We start from the raw sequence: 19,844 nt of genomic DNA, 5'->3' as shown, positions 1-19,844 counted from the left end.
GTTCTTGGAAACAAATAATAGTTGGTTATTACCCTTTCAATAGTTTTCGGATTAGGAGTCTTTTAGAACCAAGGTTTTTTTTTTACTTTCTTTTGTTTTTGAAACATAAAGTGTACAATTTTATGGGATCAAAGAATCTATTGAAACTTAGTAAACTAATATTTGCTTTGTCATTATCATGGTTTTACAACATACGAATAGTCAAAAAATTAAATAAGAATTAAAAATAAACCCCTTTAAAATACGAAAAATGCCTTGCTTACAACGAATTTCGATTTTCAAACGTAAACGTAACTAAACAAACAAACTAATTCAAAGTAACTAGATGAAAGCAAGGATGATTTTTTTTGAACAGTATCAGTATAAAAGCTTGAACAACAAGATCGAAAGATTAAGGTGTAAAACATAGCTGTTATCTTTATTGAAGTTTCTAGTGCCATCGAAATTAATATGATTAATGTATTGAAGTTTACGAGTTATACCTTTTTGTATATAAGTCTGTGATTATTCTAATAATAAGAAGAAAAAAAACAAAAAATTTAAAATATAAAAGACAACTTATAAAGGTCTTCTTGATCCTCTTCATGATTTGAAAGCCCATTTTATGGTTTGTTTATGACCGGGTTTATTTACTAACGCACTCTTTCGACTTCAGTAATTGCAATTTCATTTTGCAACCCAAATAAAGCAATTTCACTGAGAATGGAGAATGAAAGAATTAATTAAGAAAAAATGATTTATTGTTTTATAGAATTATCTAATTGTCAAACAATAACGAATGGAACAGAACAAACATTTCGTCTGAATGGTAATAACTATGACTTGATACGTTACGCTATTGAAAAGAACGCTATATGAAATACAGTAATTAAAGGTACTATCGCTATTCGCCAACTTCTACCAACCTTTACTTTCATAGAAGTGGTTTTTGGTTTGCTAAATAATCATTTTTCAAACCTCAATTCAGTGTATTATTCTTATTTTTTTGTCTATTGTCTTGTTTTTTTTTCAAGGTTACAGAGAATTCATTTTCCTTGTGTTTCTTCGACTTGCTATTATAAATTATTCCACTCCGATTATAAGAGAATATATACTGCTATTTTTCTAACCTTTATATTGACCCTGCTTTTTGCTGAATATGTCACGCGTTAAGACAACCGTTGTAAGAAAGTCAGGCGGACAGGTTTGGGAAGATCCTACGTTACTCGAATGGGATCCAAACCATTTTCGCCTTTTCGTAGGAAATTTAGGAAACGACGTTACAGATGATGTTTTGAGGAATGCATTCCTTGAATACCCTTCACTAGTGAAAACAAAAGTTGTCCGCGATCGAGAAGGCAAAACGCGTGGCTTTGGCTTCGTTTCTTTTCGGGAACCAGATCATTTTCTACGAGCTTGGAGAGAGAAGAATGGAAAGTACATTGGGAGTCGTCCCGTCAAATTAAGGTATGAAGTGTTGAAAAGGCAGTATGAAAGTATTCAAGTAACCTGAAGGAAAAGCAAAACTACTTGTGCAATCTTTCTATGTTACATTTTACTAACATTACATTACTTATAGTCGTGCAAACTCTGATGTTACGCCAGCAGATATTAGTGACAAAACTTTAGATTCAAAGGTTCGTAATTCGCTGTATTCCAGGACTAAATACCATGGGAATCGGGTCATCAAAAAGAAAAAAGAAAAACGTTCATCAAAATCATCAAATCAGGCAGCAGCAGCAGCAGAACTCATGGCTTCTTCCGCAGCTCCAATCACACAGACTGGTTCCTCTGCTACTAGCCTTCGTCAAAATGCACATCCCTCTTCAAGGATGGATCACTACTCCAAATGAACCCAATTCTATACATTCATTTATTCTCGGTTAGCTGCATAAACAATTTGCTTCTCGGGCATGGTGAGAGCTTGGTATACGGTGTCATATGTTTCCTTAGTAGTAACTTGCTCCAACAACTTCAAGGCCCAAAGAAGAGCGGTACCAGGGCCCATGGAAGTAATTAAATTATTTTCAACAACAACTGGTTGTGGGATATAGCGGAAACCAGCTTCTTCCAAGTCCTTACGAACGGAAGGATGGCCAGTGATTTCAGTAGCAGATAGACCGGTCGTCTTGGCAGTCAAAGTACCGGCACAAATCATACCAATGACCTTACCAGCCTTCTTCCAATAGGAACTAACGACCTTCTTTACAAATTCGTCAGTGGAAAGGGTATTTGCACCCTTTACACCACCGGGAACGATGACAACGTCGTAATGAGAAGCGAATTCTTCAACGCTCTTGAACTCCTTCAAAGAGCGCTTGGCATAGAGTTGAACGCCACGAGACATTGTGACGAGCTTCTCTGGGTTTTCACCTACATAGACACTGTCAATAGGAATTTGAGCTCTGGTAAAAACACCCCATGGAGCTGAAAATTCAATTTCGTCGTTTCCGTCAGCAACAAAAAGACAAACGTTCACCATTTTTTATTATGTTTTACTTTATTACTGTAATTTCCGTTTTTAGAGGTACGGTGTTGTTGGTAAATTCTTGTGCTCGGTTTCTTACGGTTTATATAGTTATATGCTATGTTCTGTTCTCATCCTCAAGTCATCTGCCTAAACGTCAAGATGCTGTTACACTGTATCTTGAAAAAGCTTCGACTATTTTCGATATATATCATTTTAACGAATTATTTTCGTACATAGAAATCGTAACTCTACAGGTAACAAAGTCTATAGTTGGTGTTTGTTTCCATGATTTATTTGCAGCTATTGTTTGAGCTAATGATAGGAAAAAAAAGAGAAGAAATGAATTCTGCTGTATCCTTTCATTCATTAGTGAGATTCGGACATTGGCCGATTGCTGCGTAGAATTCTTTTGTTTGGTGGATGCCAGATAATTTGCTGAAAATGTATAGACTGTTTGATCAATATATGAGAATTCTTTTTCAATTATTCAAGTATTTGTGAGAAACAGGCATTTTTATCCTCTAAAAAACGTCGATTCCCTTGAATAACGATGTCCCGTTTGTATGATGCTTAATAAGATTTTCTAAAGAATAGTATGATCAATGAATTCATGCACGAGTTGATCACTTCACCCTTGCCATACTCAAGAAAGCAACTTCTGTGGGCGTTTTATCTTCTTCTTCTTCTTCTTTCAAGCTAGTAGACGAGTTTCAAAAAAAATATTTCTTCGAAAACTCATCATGGTGCAAGTATGTGCATGGCCGGTGAAATGTGTGTCATCCTCTAACTTGGTGGGCTTCTAGGTAGAATTCTTAGTAAAAGATTGCACAGCAGAAGCAAGAAATGCTATTCAAGAAGAATGCAAGAATTTGCAAATTGACGATTATAAATGGGATGACTCCATCGGTCAATTGATTGTGAAGAGTTCACGTAAGGATGGATTCCGAATCTTATGCAGGTTCTAACTTTGCTCTTTTGTAGTCCCTCCTTCAGAAATTCTTCATCACTTAGAAAATGCTACTTCCAAACCTATTTTAGTTCGCGGTGCTAGTTCTCAGGAAGAGTCAGGAGTCAGTATTCTCTATGACAATACAGAAGATCTTTCAGCAGTTCCAAAAGTTCATGGATTATGCAGATTCATCCCAACTGACAACCGAGTGTACCTGGACTTGATTGGAACCCAATTGGAACCCAATACCGAATATGTCGCTGAAGTAGCCGTATCAGGAGACATCTCTCGTGGACTAAAATCTGTAGGCGGAACCTTTGCATCCCTTGCATCTATGTCTTCAAACGATACTGGAAAAATTGTTTTTGCTCAAGAAGTCAATGGTACCCTGCAGGATTGGATTGGTCATGCGTTCGTACTCAAAGCGTCTAATGATTCTTCCAATGGTGTCTTAGGTATTATTTCCCGTAGCGCTGGTGTTGGTCAAAACACAAAAATTATTTGCGCCTGCTCCGGAAAGAGTTTGTGGGAGGAGCATGCTGAAAATAATACCTCTTCATCAGAAGCGTCTTGCTGCAAAAAGGAAGCTCCTAAAAAGAAATGTTGCTGCTAAAGCGTTAAATTATTTTTTGATTTGCTACTAATAAAAGTTTTATACCCTACCAACGGATTGTTTGAACGAGTGATAATGGAACATACTGGGTAACAACTAGTTTTTCTCTTTTCTGAGTGGAAATGTTACTAAGTTAAACTTCTCATCGTTGTTTATGAATGATACTCCTATTTGCTTTTAAAAAATTCAACATAAAAATAATCGGCTTTATATTATCAGACTATGAAAGAACAAAGGGTATTCATATAGCGAATGGATGGATTATGTCTAGTAAATGCGTAAAATTCAAGAAAGGAGTGTCAACCCGAAACAGTATAGCGAACGCTTCATGAAATAAAGACTATCCCGTACAACCCTAACTCATACTTTCATTTAAACACGGCAAGATATCATAACTCATTAGAAACTGGCAATTGTTCAAAAGCAAAGACAAAGACCGTTTCCGTGGATGCCTTTATCAAATGTATAGCATAATGCCTTTCCAACATTTTACTTATTCAATATGGAAATCCAGGTTCCAAGAAACATCCCCAAGACTGTATTAAGACATGAGTTATTGAGTGTAAGAGGAAACAAAAACAATTCAGGTCATAATGATGTTGACCTATGTTTTGAATTTTGAAAGAGAACCGTAACGCTTTTAAAAGCACCCATTCTAACGGGAACCAAAACGTCTCTTACCAATATCAAAGGGCACATAACGGTATTTCAACATGTGTTGAATTTGTCTACGGAAGCAAAAGAATGATAAAACGAAATAGTAAACGACAAGGACTGGCCAAAAGACAGGAATGTCAAAGACTCGCAACATACTAGCTACCAAGGCCATAATCGTAGCACGAGTACTAGAGTACCAAAAATTGAATTCTGGCAAACGACGAATAAATGGTCGGAATTCATCATCTTTGGTCGTAGGTAAAACGCCTTCTTCCGTCTCTTCATCTCGCATGGCTTGCTCCAGGCTGGGATCAAATTTGGGTGATAAGAAAAGCAAGAATAAGTTCAACAAATATATACCCAGTGTGTAGCATACAATATACCAACCACGAACTATCAAAATACGAATAACGAACAAAGATAAGAGTCCAGCGAAAGACATCCATCTTTGATTTGTAAATGGAATCGTGCGATCCACCCAGAATTGGTATTGCTAATTCAAAAGTTAGTGTTACTGTTTCAGACACTTCATCAGCAGAACTTACCCTTCCTAATGCGCTCCTTCTTTCTTGTACATTTTCGAATGCGTTTTGTATTGATTCCATATCGAAAGTTTATATGCAGACACTTTTTCCTGCTGTTTGTTGCAGATAGGTTTGTTTTGGTGAATCCCAACTGGGTTGTAGGATAGAGAACAGTTACACGTCTTTATGTGCATCACTAGACTACGGTATCTTTTATAACGTAGTGTATATATCCATGGTAATAAACAAACAAACAAAATAAGAGCAATTAAGAAGATTGTCGACGTCTATAACCTTCAAATACATCAAAGTCGGAAATCATTACTGTAAGCGTCATCTAGTTTTCCTTTTTGTACTAAGTCTTGCAGTCATATATTATATTTACTTTTAAAAAGTTCTACATAATGAAGTCTGTATCAAAAAAAAAATAAACAAAAGGAGAACAAGGAAATACGATAATTATGCTAAACAATGAGCTATGACAAGAAAGGTACATTTTATAAAAGGAAAGCAAGAAATGTACATACTCTAGACACAAAAGGCTCGAGCAGAATAACTTAGAATGCAAAACTGCAAGGCTATCATTTTTTCTCTAGTAAGAGCCAAAAATGTATAAACTTTCTTGGTATGCATCTATAATCACCAGCGAAGTATAATTTAATTCAGGTACCATGACCATAAATGACGCTAAGCAAAAAGAACGAACCAAGTAAAAATAAACTAAGAATAAATCCTTCATAGTAAATATAAAAGTTTCTTTTTCATAGGAAAACTATGTATATATATATATAAATACAATATAAATTCAGGTACATATGCGTATACAACGAGAGAACTAGAAAGGACGCGATTTAAGATTTTAGAATACCCGCTCTAGATACTCATTCCATAATTGCTCGCAACGATTTTCAACCCAACAACCGGCCAAATGAATCACCAAATGACCGGGCTTCCAACCCATTTCTTCCCATCCGACAGGATACGAATTTATCATGGTCTGAGGGAGAACTCCGATTATAGCAGCAATTTCAGGATGATACCGAATAAAATAACCAAGAAGAGCCTGTTCATGATCTGCTACCCTGTTATCACGGAACGCTTTGTCGTGCCAAAGGTCTAAGAAAAGAGCCATCATCGGCGATCTTCGTACAAAAAAGCTTCCAGCATTCAAGCCTTCAAAATCTTGGGAAATTAAAAGACCCAACGTATTAACCAATTCTAACGAGTATTCTTTCGGAGTCTTCCTTGTGAAATCTTTGCTGAATGGAGAACGTAACGGTGTATCTTTAAGCAAAACATCCTGTAACCTCTGTGGAGAAAGAATATACTCCTGTAAAGAGAGAGAAGTGTTGAGAATTAGTGCGTCTTGATCAAGCCACCATATCCACTTTGCCTGTGGATGCTTATTCATAGTTTGCAAAATTGCTGGCATCTTAGCCCATACGGGAGGAAGGTCCATTTGGGATACATTAACATATTCAAACACATAGTTATGAGCTTGGGCGTAATGAACTCGATTCTCAATGCATTGCTCAAACATATGAGGGATTTTTCCACCAGAGGATTTTCCATCGCTTGCCAAGAGAATTACAATTTCATGTGACTTTGGTTCTTGTGTGTCAAAGGGACGATACTCGGCTTTATGATAAGTTTTGCTCTCTCCAATCAAGTCTTCATCCAAGGGTACAACATAGTCTTTGTAGGAAGTACTAGAAGGCTGACTAAAATAATTTTGCAGTTGATTCAATCCGTCGGAAGTAGTAAATCGATTACTGAAAATAGAAAAATAAAAGACAAATGCCAACAAGACCACGAACACAAGAAAGCAGATTCTGGATAACCGCCACTGAATTTGAGCCATTTTGTAGTTTATCTCTTTAATAAAGTTGAATCCGCACAAACCAAAAACACGGATTTGCCTGAAGGGGGAGAAATTTATCAAAAGGCTTCACAAAACAAGGGAACGCAATTTTTTTTTTTTTTTTTAAGTTAAGGATAACGACAATTCTAAAACAAAAGAACTCAAAAAAAGCCTTCGAAACGAAGAGCAGATAAAAAAGTAGGGTGCGCTTTACGGGCTGAATGTATTGTAAGTCTCTTCCAAGCAATTGGAACAAACTATGATTACCGTAAACAATTCAGCAATAAAGCTTCAATAAATTAGTTATAAGAACTAAATAGCAGAAATTAAAGGAAGTTAATGATAATTCGAAGTCAGAAATTTACAACTTCGTTTTGAGCACATGAACAAGTCGAGCAGAAATGATGAAGAAATGACTTGTCTTACAGTCACAATCCTGCTATTGGAAAACCAAGCAAGTACGTAGAATAATGTAGTGAGATATCTACAAGACGAACAGAACGGTACGTATGAATCTGTTATAGAATATGCTGTTTGTCGTAAGTGAAGTTGTAGAGTCTGAATTTGACAACATTAATTCCTGCAGATCCAAGCTTTCATAATGGGATTATTACTGTATTATACACAATTAAAGAAATGTTTAAACTCCATTTGTCGTTGAGTTTAGATTTTTTTACGAAGCGATTAAAGATTAGAAAAACCATACATATCTCATAAGGGAATCGCGCATTTCAAACGAGTGAATCTCCTGAGTGACTGGTGCCTACATGTTGAACCACAAGCGCTACAAATATGAACCTCTCAGACACTTTTCTATGACTAGCATGACCGTTGCAGGTGTTCCTTTCATGGGGAGTTGAATGCCTAACCACAGTCCTTCCTGAGACTTGAAGTGCTTTTCTTTTACTAGATGATATACAACAACTAATTATAACTTATGATAGAAAGTTCTATTCATTAGTGGACCAGAAGTTGAGGTTTTGAAAGCAACTTGCATACTCTTTTCCGAAATACTGGAAGTGGCCATTACCAGTGCTAGAGCCTTTTTATTCTTATAACATCTAATTATTCCAGGAAAATTAACGTCTTCAGAAACGTCCGACTTTGGATTTCTGAAATGTCCCCGTATAGTGCATTCTCTTCTATGACAAAAATAGATGGTAAAATGTATAAAGGGATATATAAAAGTTCGTTCTATATCTCATTTTTAGAGAATTGAGCTGTAGAGAGAATAAATAATCGCTGCCTTTGGCTTAAGAGACTCTTTAAGTATGCAATTATCTTTCATAAAATTCAAGAAGCAGTGAACGAGAACAGAGATACGAAAGCTAAATCCAAAACTGAATAAAGGATTTATTTTAATACGTAAAATTCCCCCAAATAGCTACGATCCTACCTTTTCATTGCGTAGCACACCAACTAATGTACCAAACTGTCAAAGGTTTGACATTAATTATTTCCAAAGTCCTGAATAGTCTACGGTGTCAGTCTATTTAAGAAGATCTGGTTTTCGACGTTTCATCAGTCATGCAGACAATAACCGACAACCGCTCGTTTCTTGGAAAAGATATCAGACAGATTCTTTGAAACCATCGATTGCTTTTAACATATTTTCCATTTATATTCAAAAAAGATGTCATTCATCTCCTTTTCTTGACCCATTGGTCTCTTGTTTGTACAAATGTTTGAAACTCCATTGCATCTTCTTCGTAAGAAGTCGCATTGGTATCAGCCTAAACAGTCTTCAATTTCAAACAGGTTTGTTTTCTTTCCCTCCTTGAGCATTTTTTCAATAACTGTCTTTCTAGCCCTTCGTTTACTTGTCTCGAAGAATTTACAGATCATCCTCCACACCACCACAACAATAGCCAAGAGCTTTATTTGCAAAAGGCCAAGAAGATGTCTCGCTTTTCAATTGAAGGAAGAACTTTAAAACTTGATAAAATTACTAAGGAAGACGAAGAAAACGTCTTCTCTGCTTTTATCAAGGATGATGATATAAAAGAAATTGTACTTTCAGGAAACACGATCGGACCTGAGGCAGCTAAATGGTTGGCCGAAATTATTGTAAAAAAGAAGAACTTAGAAGTTGCAGAATTCAGCGATATCTTCACGGGTCGTGTGAAAGACGAAATTCCTGAAGCCCTTCGTTGCCTTTTACAAGCACTTCTTCAGTGTCCTAAGGTGAACACTGTCCGCTTGAGCGACAATGCATTTGGTCCTACTGCCCAAGAGCCCCTAATCCATTTTATTTCCAACCACAAACCTTTAGAGCATCTTTATTTACATAACAACGGCTTAGGTCCTGAAGCCGGTTCGAAAATTGCTCGCGCTTTACAAGCATTAGCTGATGTCAAGAAGCAAACCCAAGCTGCCCCTCTTAAATCAGTTATTTGCGGTCGTAATCGCCTTGAAAATGGTAGCATGAAGGATTGGGCTGCCGCTGTTCGTGCTCACAGCGGCCTTCATACTGTTAAGATGGTTCAAAACGGAATTCGCCCTGAAGGTATTGAGCAATTGTTAGTTGAAGGACTTGCGTATTGCTCCGAACTTCGTATCCTTGACCTGCAAGACAATACCTTCACTCACCAAGGATCTAGTGCCTTAGCTCTTAGCCTTAGCAAATGGCCTCAACTTCGCGAACTAGGTCTTAATGATTGCTTGCTCTCCAACCACGGAGCCATTGCAATTGTGGATTCTTTGTCAAATCAAGAAACCATTTCATTGCAAACTTTACGCTTACAGTACAATGAAATCGAAGTAGACTCCGTCCGTGCACTAAAGTCCGTTATTGAGGAGAAAATTCCAGACATCTATTTCTTAGAACTTAACGGTAATCGCTTTTCTGAAGAAGATGATGTTGTCGATGAACTTCGTGAATTATTTAGTAGTCGTGGCCGTGGTGAACTCGATGAGCTGGACGACATGGAAGAATTGACAGACGAGGAAGACGATGAGGAGGAAGAGGAAGAAGAAGAAGAAGAAGAAAAAGCTCAGGATACTACGGATGATGACAATCTTGCAGAAAAGCTATCTAAAGCTCATATCTAATATTGGAAGAAGCTTTTTCTTTAAAATTTTGACGCCGATATGCTGTAAATGGGAACATTCATTTAGTAGAATGATGTTAATGGAGGGTGAAGACATCTTTCAAGTGCCGCAAGAACTATTATTGTACTTTTATCACCATCATTAAAGCTTCCTGTAACACATCTCTTAGTCTCATATGTATCTTTAAGCTGTTAATTTTGACTAATGGAATGGGAATCTTGGATCAATACTATAAAATATGTAGAAGTAAGATTGTAAAAAATAATAGCTCTTACTGCTGAACGTAATCATTTAAGAATCTATAGTTATTAATCACATACTATGACGACCATACGGCTTCTTCACCGGCATAGAAATTTAATTCTTTGAAAAAAATATGCATTTCCTGCTGAAAACTTTTTACTATTCAATTTTCCGGCTTTCGCAAATTCTTCGTGCTCTTCGCTTCTGAATTGCTGTCTTACACCAAAGCACCCTTCGATGTCTCTATGGGTAAACCGGGAAAAAACACGGTTTATAATTCTGTAAACCGATTGCCAAATCCATATGAAAAGCTCCCAATTAATTTGATTTATGATTTTGCTCTGCCTTTACCAGAACCTCTGCCTGACTCTGTACGAATGTAAGGCAGGCAACTACAGATAATTCTAACGTTTTATAGGATTTACTCCATAGTATTCAGGATTTTTCTGCTGAATATATGATGGCGACAGGGAAGGAATCCCTCGAATCAATGGATGAAACGGCACTTTTAGGACTTGGTTTTCTGTTTACTGAATGGATGAACGGTATGGTGTCTGAATGTCTTGAAGAATTCGAAGAAAAATAGAATTTGGAGAAGCTCCTCAAGGCTTTAGACACTTGTATTACGCTTAGTGAATTGTGATTTTGAGAGAACCATCAAATGTATTGGATTTGGCAACTGATGGCTCTAAAACAACAAACGGTAAGCTATTCAAAACTTCATGTTGCATTGGATATGCTTACCATTTAGTTATGTCCATTTGCCAAGATCAGTATTCCTTTCGATTTTAAACCATAATATTAATAAACTAGCTTGAACATTTTCAAGAGACATTATTACTATTTACTTGGAATTTACTATTCACTGCTTATTGTTCTCGTTTCTAAATAAAAGCGCATTAATAAAAAATATCAGGGGGTTTTAAAGGCCAAAAATGTGTTAGATTAAATATATTATTATCGAAAAAAAAAACTATAAACATGAAAAAAATTTTTACGAGATAATAAAGAGCGTAACAGAGAAAGAGATCACACGACTGGGATTTCTTGAGTAGGCATTGGAACCGGATTTATATTGAAAAACGAACAGATCCATACCCATATTACAGAACATAAGACAAATGCAAGTAAAAGGAAAAACATTGTGAATGCCAGCATCTCTCTATAAGATGTTTCCAAAACGAATGGTACAGAAGGGGTAAAAGACGGAATAGTGATAGGTCTTGAGGTGGTAGATGTAGCGGTAGGAGAAACCGTGAGAGAAGTAAAGGAAGTTGATAATGGTAGAGGCGAGGTGTTCGTTGCATTAGGGTGTTTCTCTGTAAACGTTCCAAGTGCGCCTTCTGAGGGAAGACTTAGCGTGTCATACGGGATGGGTACAGTCAAAGATGGATCTTGAGATTCACCCCAAAATGCCAATTGCCAATAATTAAAACGTCCAGAACAACCGTTGCTATGATCACGGACGATGAGCTTCCAACTACCTATAATGGATTCTGACCAATGCTGAACGGTCATAAACGTCCACTCAGGAAACCCTTCATTATTCTGATCGTAAGGACGAAGAGTAGCCAGCATGGACCGGATACCAGCAGGACTTTCTAGTTCAATTGTCATCGCACCCCTGCAGGTGAATGGAATTGAAACTTTAACAGTTATTTGCTCTAGACTCTTAAAATTGCTTTTTTCTACCATTTCCTCAGTCACCGCTAACTCACTAATCAACTCACTGTCGGATAAGTTTTCAGCTTTATTAATGGGTCTATTGACCATAATAAATGGACTTATAACCCAAGTTTGAGGATTTACGAGTTGCCATTCCCTTGTAATGTCAATAAATCGTTTTGCATCGAGCTTTCCAAAACCAAAACGATGTGAAAATTGAAATCCAGCAGGGGTCTTCGTCCATTCAAGATCAGGAGAGACGTCAAACGGGACAGCTGAATGTACAGTAATATGCTGTATATCTCTCCAAGTCAAATCTGGTCGAATTGATAACGCCAAAGCATAGACTGCAGAAGCAAGAGGAGCAGCCGCAGACGTTCCACCATGACTTTTTGTACAAGTCCCTTCCGGATTTGTCGTTGCTATTGACCGGCGAGAGCCACTGCTATATGCAGATATAAGTTGGGCAGCACATATTTCGCTGTAAAAGGGAACTTGATGATCCATGTCAACAGCACCGACGGTGATACTGAATATACTATTTGTATATCCATCAAAATTGCAGTTATCCCGATAATGCCCACCGTTTCCGGAAGCGAAGACAAATACGGAGCCCAAGCCATTCCTTCCATTAATAACACCATTTATAAGCGCCCGTCTCGTAGCCAAACGAGGTGCTTCCATGGCTCTACCATCATCTGCAGGACCCCATGAACACGAATATATATGATTCGTTTGAAAACCGTAATTTAGAGCTTCTGACTCTACCACATCATTAATGGGGGCCGACAGAATGCGCAACCCAGCTACTTTAGCTTTTGGTGCAATTCCAACACCGCAAACATCATTCCAAGCACCTGCAACTTCTCCTGCACATCGCGTACCATGCAGGTCATCAGATAACTTTGGTAATGGATCAGCCATATTATCGTTAAAATCCCAAGAGCCAAGGGAAGAGTAAGCTGCTTGAAGATCTGGGTGACGAAAATCTATACCATCATCAACGAAAGCAACCGTTACATTTTCTCCTAAAATACCAGCGTCCCATACTTCTTGCAGGTTCAGATCATGACCAGGCACTTCATAGTTAAGTATGTGCCATTGATCCGAAAGAAGCGGATCAATTAAATGGAAATGATCGCGAAATTCCTCCAGTAATTTTATAGCGTCTACAGACTCTTCACGTTTGTATCGCCATCTTGGGATTTGTTCCTCGAAATTCAATATGCCAAGCTCGGCATTTCTTTTTTGCAACGTATTTCTACTAGAATTACTTGATTGTATGGCAAATAGGTAATGATTTTTTAGATTTCGCATAGGACGAACATAAGTAGCACCAATTGCATCAGCTGTTAGATATGGATCAGATTTAGGATCCAAATGGACCATAAATTCATTATTTTTATCTACTTTGGTACATAAAACCAAAGAGAATTGCCATATAAAGAAAAGCAATGGCCCATACAACAAAGCAAGGAGCATGGTGCTGGGGCGGAGAGCTTTTGGAGGCATCTACGTGTGTCAACTCTCGTGTGTCTGAAAAGTACTGACAAGCAAAGCAATATATTTTAATTAGAAAAATAAAAGAATCTTCATCTTCTAGAGTATATATAACTATTTACAATAGATTGGCTTTGTTTATAGTCAGAAGTAAATTCCAACAAAACAGAACTGTGTGTAACCAGTTCTTGCAGAAAAGTGATAGTTTATTTCATGTATGTTATTCAATTGCTAGGACAATTGGTGATTTCTTCCATAGCTAAGCTTTTTCTGTATTTACTTGATGTTCAGGGAATTATTTGTAAATTTACTGCTATTAGAGTAATCGAACCAAAATAAAAAGTATTATGCTAGACTAGAAACAAACTTTACTATATGTGAAGGTAAGAAGGGACATGTTGTCGAGTTTTCATGCTTTGAAACGAAAACCATGGCATAAGGCAATTCATAGGAAGACATGAATATATCGAAGACAAAAATTATTAAAGGAAAAGTAAATGGGGTTTTTTTGTTTATCTTTAGTCTTTTGTACAGCTTCATTCAGGCAGAGGGGATAGCAAATATTAGGACCCAAAAGTAAAGATCTAATAAGGGAATGAAAAATGTATCAATTATTTTGTTCTTTCAAGTCGGATGTTTCTAGTTTGGGATGGGATACGGACTCGTATCCCATCCAAATCTTTGCGTAAAATAACTTGACATCCAAGCCGACTGGTTTCTTCCAGACCAAATGCAAGATCCAGCATATCTTCTTCGTCTTCTTCGGGTGCTTCCAAAAGCTCATAATGTTCAGGATCAACTACGACATGACAAGTGGAGCACGCAACGGATCCTTCACAAGCACCCTCCAAATCAATATTGTTACTGTGTGCCAAGTCCAATATGCTATCACCTTCATTTCCTTCAATAAGGACTTCACGTCCTTCAGGCGTCACAAAATAAACTTTAATTCCCGTACCGGGAGCGGGCTTTTGAGAGGCTGAATGACGAAGTACAGGAAAAGAGTGGAACGTTCTCTTTTGATTCAAAGCATTTGTAACTGGTTTCGTGGAAGAAGGAGATGAAGAAACCGGATTTGCCCAGCTTCGAACATTACGAAATGCAAATTCTGGGTATAAACGCTGAACCATCGATAAAGCAGCAGTCAGTGCAACGAGACTACCAGCTTGATGCAAAACAGCCAAAGGAACCGGAACAACATGGATAAGTGTTAAAATTCCCAAACCAGCCTGAGCAGTTAACGCACCCGTAGCGATTGAAACACTGGTACTAATCTTCTTTGGTAGAGTTCGCTTCTTCAATTGAACATACAAAAAGATACCACAGGCGGTTAAAAAAGTAGTAACAGCTAACGCACGATGCTGCAATTGAACAAGACTAGGATTATCCAACATATTACGCCAGTACAAATCCGAGTGATCATCCTTACGAGAATAGCGTACATCAAATAGCTCTTCTTTGGGTGGAGCTAAACGACCTTCACCCATAGCGGGGAAAGTACAATAAATCATACCAGCATCTAAACCAGCTACGAGAGCTCCAGACAATAAAGTAGTGAGAATAAGACCAACAAGGGAAGAAGCACCCAATCTTAATCCTTTCATGGATTTTACACTAGTCACCATATTATTAATAGATGAAAATGTTCCATTTTTCAAAGATTTCAAAAAGGCGTGACGCTGTAGAATGCCGTGGCCTGTCCAAACCAATCCAATGTAAAGAGCTACCGCAGCTGCTAGGTGAGTAGCCAAGCGGTAATGACTGACACGTGGATGAGAGCCATCTTCTAGCAATTGTTTGCTTAATCCACTCTTTACCATCCACCAGCCAATGACACCTTGTAAAGCAACCAAACCGGTTAATCCAAGGAGTCGTCTTTTTAACCACGGAGAAGATTTTCCTCTAGCCAACATATAGAAAGAAGGAACTGCTATCAGTAATCCTATACCTCGTCCTAACACTCTATGAAACCATTCCCAAAAGAAGATGTGCTTGAACTCATCCACTGTCATACGGCTATTCAACTTTTGAAACTCTGGTGACTGTTTGTAAAGCTCAAACTCCTGATCCCATTGTTCGGATGTTAAAGGTGGAATAACTCCACTTACTGGTTTCCATTCAGTAATACTCAATCCAGATTCTGTAAGACGAGTTATGCCACCAACAACAACAATAGCAAGTACTAATGCTGAAGATCCAAGAAGCCAAAAAGCAACCTTTTTACTAGGAATATTGTCGGTCTTGACGAATTTCTTACTCGTTTCTAAGTGAGCGTCCGTTGCTATAAACCGACCTTTGTTTAAGGAACCGAAACATGATGGTCTGGGAAACGTAAAATCAAAAGGAACTCTTTTTTGGGATAAGGAGGATTTTCCGAAGTACGTGCGATTCAATACTGACTTTTGTAGTAAAAAGGATGAGCGACAAAACACTCCAGTAGAAAGCCTTTTTCCTGCCAATTGAAGCGCGTTTCGGCTTATAGGAGGCCTTGAAAACCACAAAGGATTCATTTAAGCTTGATTTAATCCTTACTACGTGGGTATTTTTCGACTTTGCGCTGAGTATTTGGTGTAGCTTGGTGTGATCTGACAACCAGACCACTAGAGGATTTATATGGGAACTGGTAATCTGTACCGCTTATACACTAAACCTTTGATGTTTTATTTCTCTCTCAAATCAAATAATGCTATTTTTATATTTTTACTTCTAATCTAGGGTATTCAGCTACTGTTATTGCTTCACATGAACATTGTCATTACTGAGTACTACAACCATAAAATTTGGGATAAAAAATATTAATAAACTAGAATAACGTATTAACTAAACTATACTATACAAGGAAAACAAGCTACGCGGAGCTCTTTCAAACATAGCCCCGACCGTGATTAGATGGGAGAAGTTTGAGCGTTCCAACATTCGCGTGTTTATAGCAACGACAAGCTTATGCATCAAGCACAAATATATACAAAAACAAAGGAATCATGAAACAAATGAATTGATAGTCTCGTGAACGATAAAAGAAATTCCATCAATCAATAAAAAAAATCGCCATAACAAAAATACCACAAAAAAAAAGAACAACAAACCAAGCATTAATCCGCACCATATTAAATTATCTTTATTGCATTAAACCTTTAATCAATAAACACTGGGATCGTCAGGCTCATTACGAAGTTGAGGCCGCTGTGTTCAAACTAGGAGCTGAGGGAACCCGCCTCTCAGCAGTATTAATTCCACCACTAGAATCTGGTTGCTTGCTTTTCAAAGCTTCTTGGCGACGTTGCCGATATTCAGAAAGAGAAAGTTTTTTCGGCCCAGGCGAAGGTGCAGGGCCAGGCGGAGGTGCTGGTGGTGCCGAAGATGGTGGCCCTGGTATTTTCTCTAGTCCATCATTACTACTGATATTCGTCCGCCTGTCAATATCCTTGCCTAATGCCACATCATGCTCACTCTCCATATTATTATGTTTTCGCGACAAACTTTTAGAGAAAGAAGGCGTAGTACTCTTGCCTGATGAATTAGACTGAGGCATTTCAATTGAATTATTATGCGGTATATCTCCCTTAACGATAGTTGATTTATCCAAAAGTGTATCGGGTTCGATATTGCCCCTTTGAGGGGAGCAGTTTACTCGAGTGTTAACTGCAAGTTTAGTTGATTCGGGCGTATTAGAGACAACAAGATTTTCTTCTGAGTTGACGTTGCCTGTGAAACTCAATTCTGATGACTTCACTGATTCGCCTGCAACATGATTATATGTTACCGAATCTGAGGGATTACAAGTCCTTTCACTGTTCGGACTTACTGATAACAAACTCAAATCACCTGTCCCAGTCGACTTTCTTGAATATCTGACAGATGAACTCCTTGGCGGTGACTTATTATGGATTCCGCTCCTTCTACGTTTTGTCTGCGGTTTATATTCCGTAGTCATTTTCCTTCTGTTATTGTTGACAGTCATATCCATGTCCATTTCAATTTCATCCTCTTTGCTAGACAGCAAAGTATTTTCTAACGGATTTCTGCGTTCAGGATCTATGGAAGAATCGTCATACATATCATAAGTATTGGTACCATGAGGAGGAGTCAAGGGTGTAATATCTGCGCTCTCTTGTATATGACTAGATACATGTACCTCCATATCCTTTCTAGATCCATCACTTTTAGGAGACATATCATAAGCTTTAGGTGTATGAGATGTTGACGGTGACGGCGGTGTGGGAGAAACAGCCTTTTTCTCTGCGACTTCCATATTAAAAGCAGGTAGCTTCGACACGTTATTATGTTCAGCTACCATTTTCAAATTCTCCTTTGTCACAGCTTTCTCATCTACCTCGTTCGTAATCGTCGGAGAAACATCATAGTCCTGTTTACCTCCAACTGATTCCTTTAACTGTACTGAATGAGTTTTCAAAGATTGGTACTTTGCAAGCCACGTTTGCTTTAAAGATTTCACACTTTGATTTTTAACATCTTTGATATCTTCGTCTAGTGAATTCGACAAAGGATTTTCGTGAGACACATTACAGAAGGATGTCGTATTCGAAATAGGGGAACGAGTCTTTTTACTAGACCCGTAACGCTGGGGAAACTTTATAAACCTGATAATTTTGGAAAATAAGCAGTTGCGTTTATCGGCAAAAACACAATCGGCATTGGAGGTTATTGAAGAAAGGATAAACGATAGACGTTCACGCTCATCGCTTGTAAATGAAGGAATGGTGTCATCGTTTGCAAAGCATTGAAACGGATGAGCTGCGTCAAAAGTCCAATCAACAGTAAGCTCAGACTCAGACTCAATGGGCTTAACTGGCACTAAATAAAAGCTAGGTGCAAAAGCATCCGCTTCATTCTGATAGCTAATAACAGTGCAATTTGGTTGACAGCTTCTTCTAACAAATCGACTTTTAGAACCAGCCACGCGGGCATCAATTACTAAGTCAGATTTTTCGTCAAAATAAACATGAGGCTTCGGTACACCCAGTAGTGGATACTGGTTTTTGAGATCTCTTTTATACTCACGCTGAGTGAAGATCCTCCCTATAATCTCGGTGACAGGCTGATCAGGAACTAACTGCCTTGAAGTAAACAAACCAAAACGACTAGAGCAAAATGATTTTGGTTGTACGGAAGCCACATAGCAAGGATCGTCAATGTGCTCGCCAGTGACATTTGGCGTATCCAAACCAGATAAAGATTGTGCATACTCTAAAGCCTCAACAGAGTATGTATTGGATTGTAAGGGCACATATTCTAAATGAGGAGAATACGGAATAGACGACGCATGAGCCGCGTTTGTATTTTGCATTTCAGGTAAAGGAGGCGATATATTACTCGTCCGCTTTCTTCGGCCATTAGTATTTGGAGCAGTATGATTGTTCGGGGCAGGGGGAGCCGATATAAATCCACTCGAAGTGTTGGAGGAGTTATGACTAACTTGATGGGGCAACGATGTACTAGATGATGATGCATGACGAGAATTTGAATGGCTACGAGCTTTCGTAGTATGAGGACGACGACGAGGTACAGCTTTCAAAAGGGTTTCTTGGTTAATTCGTTCAAGTTGTACCTGATGAGCCCTGTCAGTATCGACTGCACGAGGCTGACATTGTTCGCAAAGGTAGTTTTCAGGAACATTTTCCGAGCTAATTTCGAAACAAACAGCGTGTTGCCAAACTTCGCAATTTTCACATTGGATTGTAAAGCCATCATCATCGTCAAATGGACATACACATCGAATTTTCCACATACTAATAGCAAACTCGCGCTGACTTCACAGAATCTTGCAACACCTTAACAATAATACTTGTACACCAACAAAGCACCAACTAGTATTGATTTTCACAATACCTACATGAAAGACTCTTAATTCCTTTTCATATAATGTCGAATCGCCGTACAAAATCGTACAGCAGTACTTAATCGTAGTTTTTAAAGTTATGCACTTAAAAAAAGGCCAATTTTCAAATATCTCTTCAATTAACTTCTTTTCATGCACGTTTTGGTGGTTGTCGCAGTTTCCATTCAGCTTCCCGATATTGACCAATTCCAAGATTAGCGAACTGCCTTCCATCTCCATATTCCAATTACGTACTCTAACAAAGATGTATTATACGAGACTTTTTCTCAAGGATACCATGGAAAGAAGGAAGGACTGAAAAAAAGAAACTGAAAATGTTTGAATGAAACAAGGTAATTATAAAATAGTTTTTCACTTTAACATCACATAGTACCGGAATTAATTCACTAAGCAGACCAGCTGCTTCTCTATAGGAAAAAGGGCAAAGGAAGAAACCTAAGCTACATCTAAATGTGGCAGGTTGATTTAACGA

At 38.0% G+C, this 19,844-nt stretch overlaps 10 protein-coding genes across 10 annotated transcripts; 4 read left to right on the top strand and 6 right to left on the bottom strand.

The window, feature by feature from the left end:
- The first annotated feature begins 857 nt into the window (after window positions 1-857).
- On the top strand, window positions 858-3,083 carry SOCG_00580 (RNA-binding protein). The gene is made up of 3 exons (XM_013163000.1): window positions 858-1,446; window positions 1,559-2,506; window positions 2,558-3,083. The coding sequence occupies exons 1-2, from the start codon at window positions 1,139-1,141 to the stop codon at window positions 1,830-1,832; spliced, it is 582 nt and encodes a 193-aa protein (XP_013018454.1). The 5' UTR covers window positions 858-1,138; the 3' UTR covers window positions 1,833-2,506; window positions 2,558-3,083.
- SOCG_00579 (ThiJ domain-containing protein) lies at window positions 1,548-2,594 on the bottom strand. The gene has a single exon (XM_013162999.1). It carries the CDS (start codon window positions 2,459-2,461, stop codon window positions 1,853-1,855), a length of 609 nt encoding a protein of 202 aa, XP_013018453.1. The 5' UTR covers window positions 2,462-2,594; the 3' UTR covers window positions 1,548-1,852.
- On the top strand, window positions 3,018-5,483 carry SOCG_00578 (metallochaperone Ccs1). The gene is made up of 3 exons (XM_013162998.1): window positions 3,018-3,198; window positions 3,253-3,379; window positions 3,431-5,483. Exons 1-3 carry the CDS (start codon window positions 3,190-3,192, stop codon window positions 4,009-4,011), a joined length of 717 nt encoding a protein of 238 aa, XP_013018452.1. The 5' UTR covers window positions 3,018-3,189; the 3' UTR covers window positions 4,012-5,483.
- SOCG_00577 (Rer1 family protein) lies at window positions 4,172-5,361 on the bottom strand. Its single transcript, XM_013162997.1, has 2 exons — window positions 5,214-5,361; window positions 4,172-5,161 (listed from the first exon to the last, which is right to left on the bottom strand). Exons 1-2 carry the CDS (start codon window positions 5,271-5,273, stop codon window positions 4,667-4,669), a joined length of 555 nt encoding a protein of 184 aa, XP_013018451.1. The 5' UTR covers window positions 5,274-5,361; the 3' UTR covers window positions 4,172-4,666.
- Window positions 5,484-5,609: 126 nt separating the features above from the next.
- On the bottom strand, window positions 5,610-10,451 carry SOCG_00576 (alpha-1,2-galactosyltransferase Gmh3). Its single transcript, XM_013162996.1, has one exon. It carries the CDS (start codon window positions 7,051-7,053, stop codon window positions 6,052-6,054), a length of 1,002 nt encoding a protein of 333 aa, XP_013018450.1. The 5' UTR covers window positions 7,054-10,451; the 3' UTR covers window positions 5,610-6,051.
- On the top strand, window positions 6,011-10,320 carry SOCG_00575 (ran GAP Rna1). The gene has a single exon (XM_013162995.1). The coding sequence runs from the start codon at window positions 8,953-8,955 to the stop codon at window positions 10,102-10,104; it is 1,152 nt and encodes a 383-aa protein (XP_013018449.1). The 5' UTR covers window positions 6,011-8,952; the 3' UTR covers window positions 10,105-10,320.
- Window positions 10,245-11,333, top strand: SOCG_00574 (RNA polymerase I upstream activation factor complex subunit Rrn10). Its single transcript, XM_013162994.1, has 2 exons — window positions 10,245-10,718; window positions 10,766-11,333. The coding sequence occupies exons 1-2, from the start codon at window positions 10,593-10,595 to the stop codon at window positions 10,931-10,933; spliced, it is 294 nt and encodes a 97-aa protein (XP_013018448.1). The 5' UTR covers window positions 10,245-10,592; the 3' UTR covers window positions 10,934-11,333.
- Window positions 11,264-13,616, bottom strand: SOCG_00573 (kexin). The gene has a single exon (XM_013162993.1). The coding sequence runs from the start codon at window positions 13,522-13,524 to the stop codon at window positions 11,377-11,379; it is 2,148 nt and encodes a 715-aa protein (XP_013018447.1). The 5' UTR covers window positions 13,525-13,616; the 3' UTR covers window positions 11,264-11,376.
- An 81-nt stretch (window positions 13,617-13,697) lies between these two features.
- On the bottom strand, window positions 13,698-16,255 carry SOCG_00572 (type I ferredoxin Etp1/cytochrome oxidase cofactor Cox15). Its single transcript, XM_013162992.1, has one exon. It carries the CDS (start codon window positions 16,020-16,022, stop codon window positions 14,124-14,126), a length of 1,899 nt encoding a protein of 632 aa, XP_013018446.1. The 5' UTR covers window positions 16,023-16,255; the 3' UTR covers window positions 13,698-14,123.
- Window positions 16,256-16,291: 36 nt separating this feature from the next.
- On the bottom strand, window positions 16,292-19,823 carry SOCG_00571 (histone lysine methyltransferase Set3). The gene has a single exon (XM_013162991.1). The coding sequence runs from the start codon at window positions 19,259-19,261 to the stop codon at window positions 16,679-16,681; it is 2,583 nt and encodes an 860-aa protein (XP_013018445.1). The 5' UTR covers window positions 19,262-19,823; the 3' UTR covers window positions 16,292-16,678.
- Window positions 19,824-19,844: the final 21 nt, after the last annotated feature.

Source organism: Schizosaccharomyces octosporus (genome assembly GCF_000150505.1).
Source record: "Schizosaccharomyces octosporus yFS286 unplaced genomic scaffold supercont6.2, whole genome shotgun sequence".
Lineage (NCBI taxonomy): Eukaryota > Fungi > Ascomycota > Schizosaccharomycetes > Schizosaccharomycetales > Schizosaccharomycetaceae > Schizosaccharomyces > Schizosaccharomyces octosporus.
The sequence above is the reverse complement of the archived record's forward strand: the minus strand, read 5'-3'. Positions and strand labels throughout refer to the sequence as shown.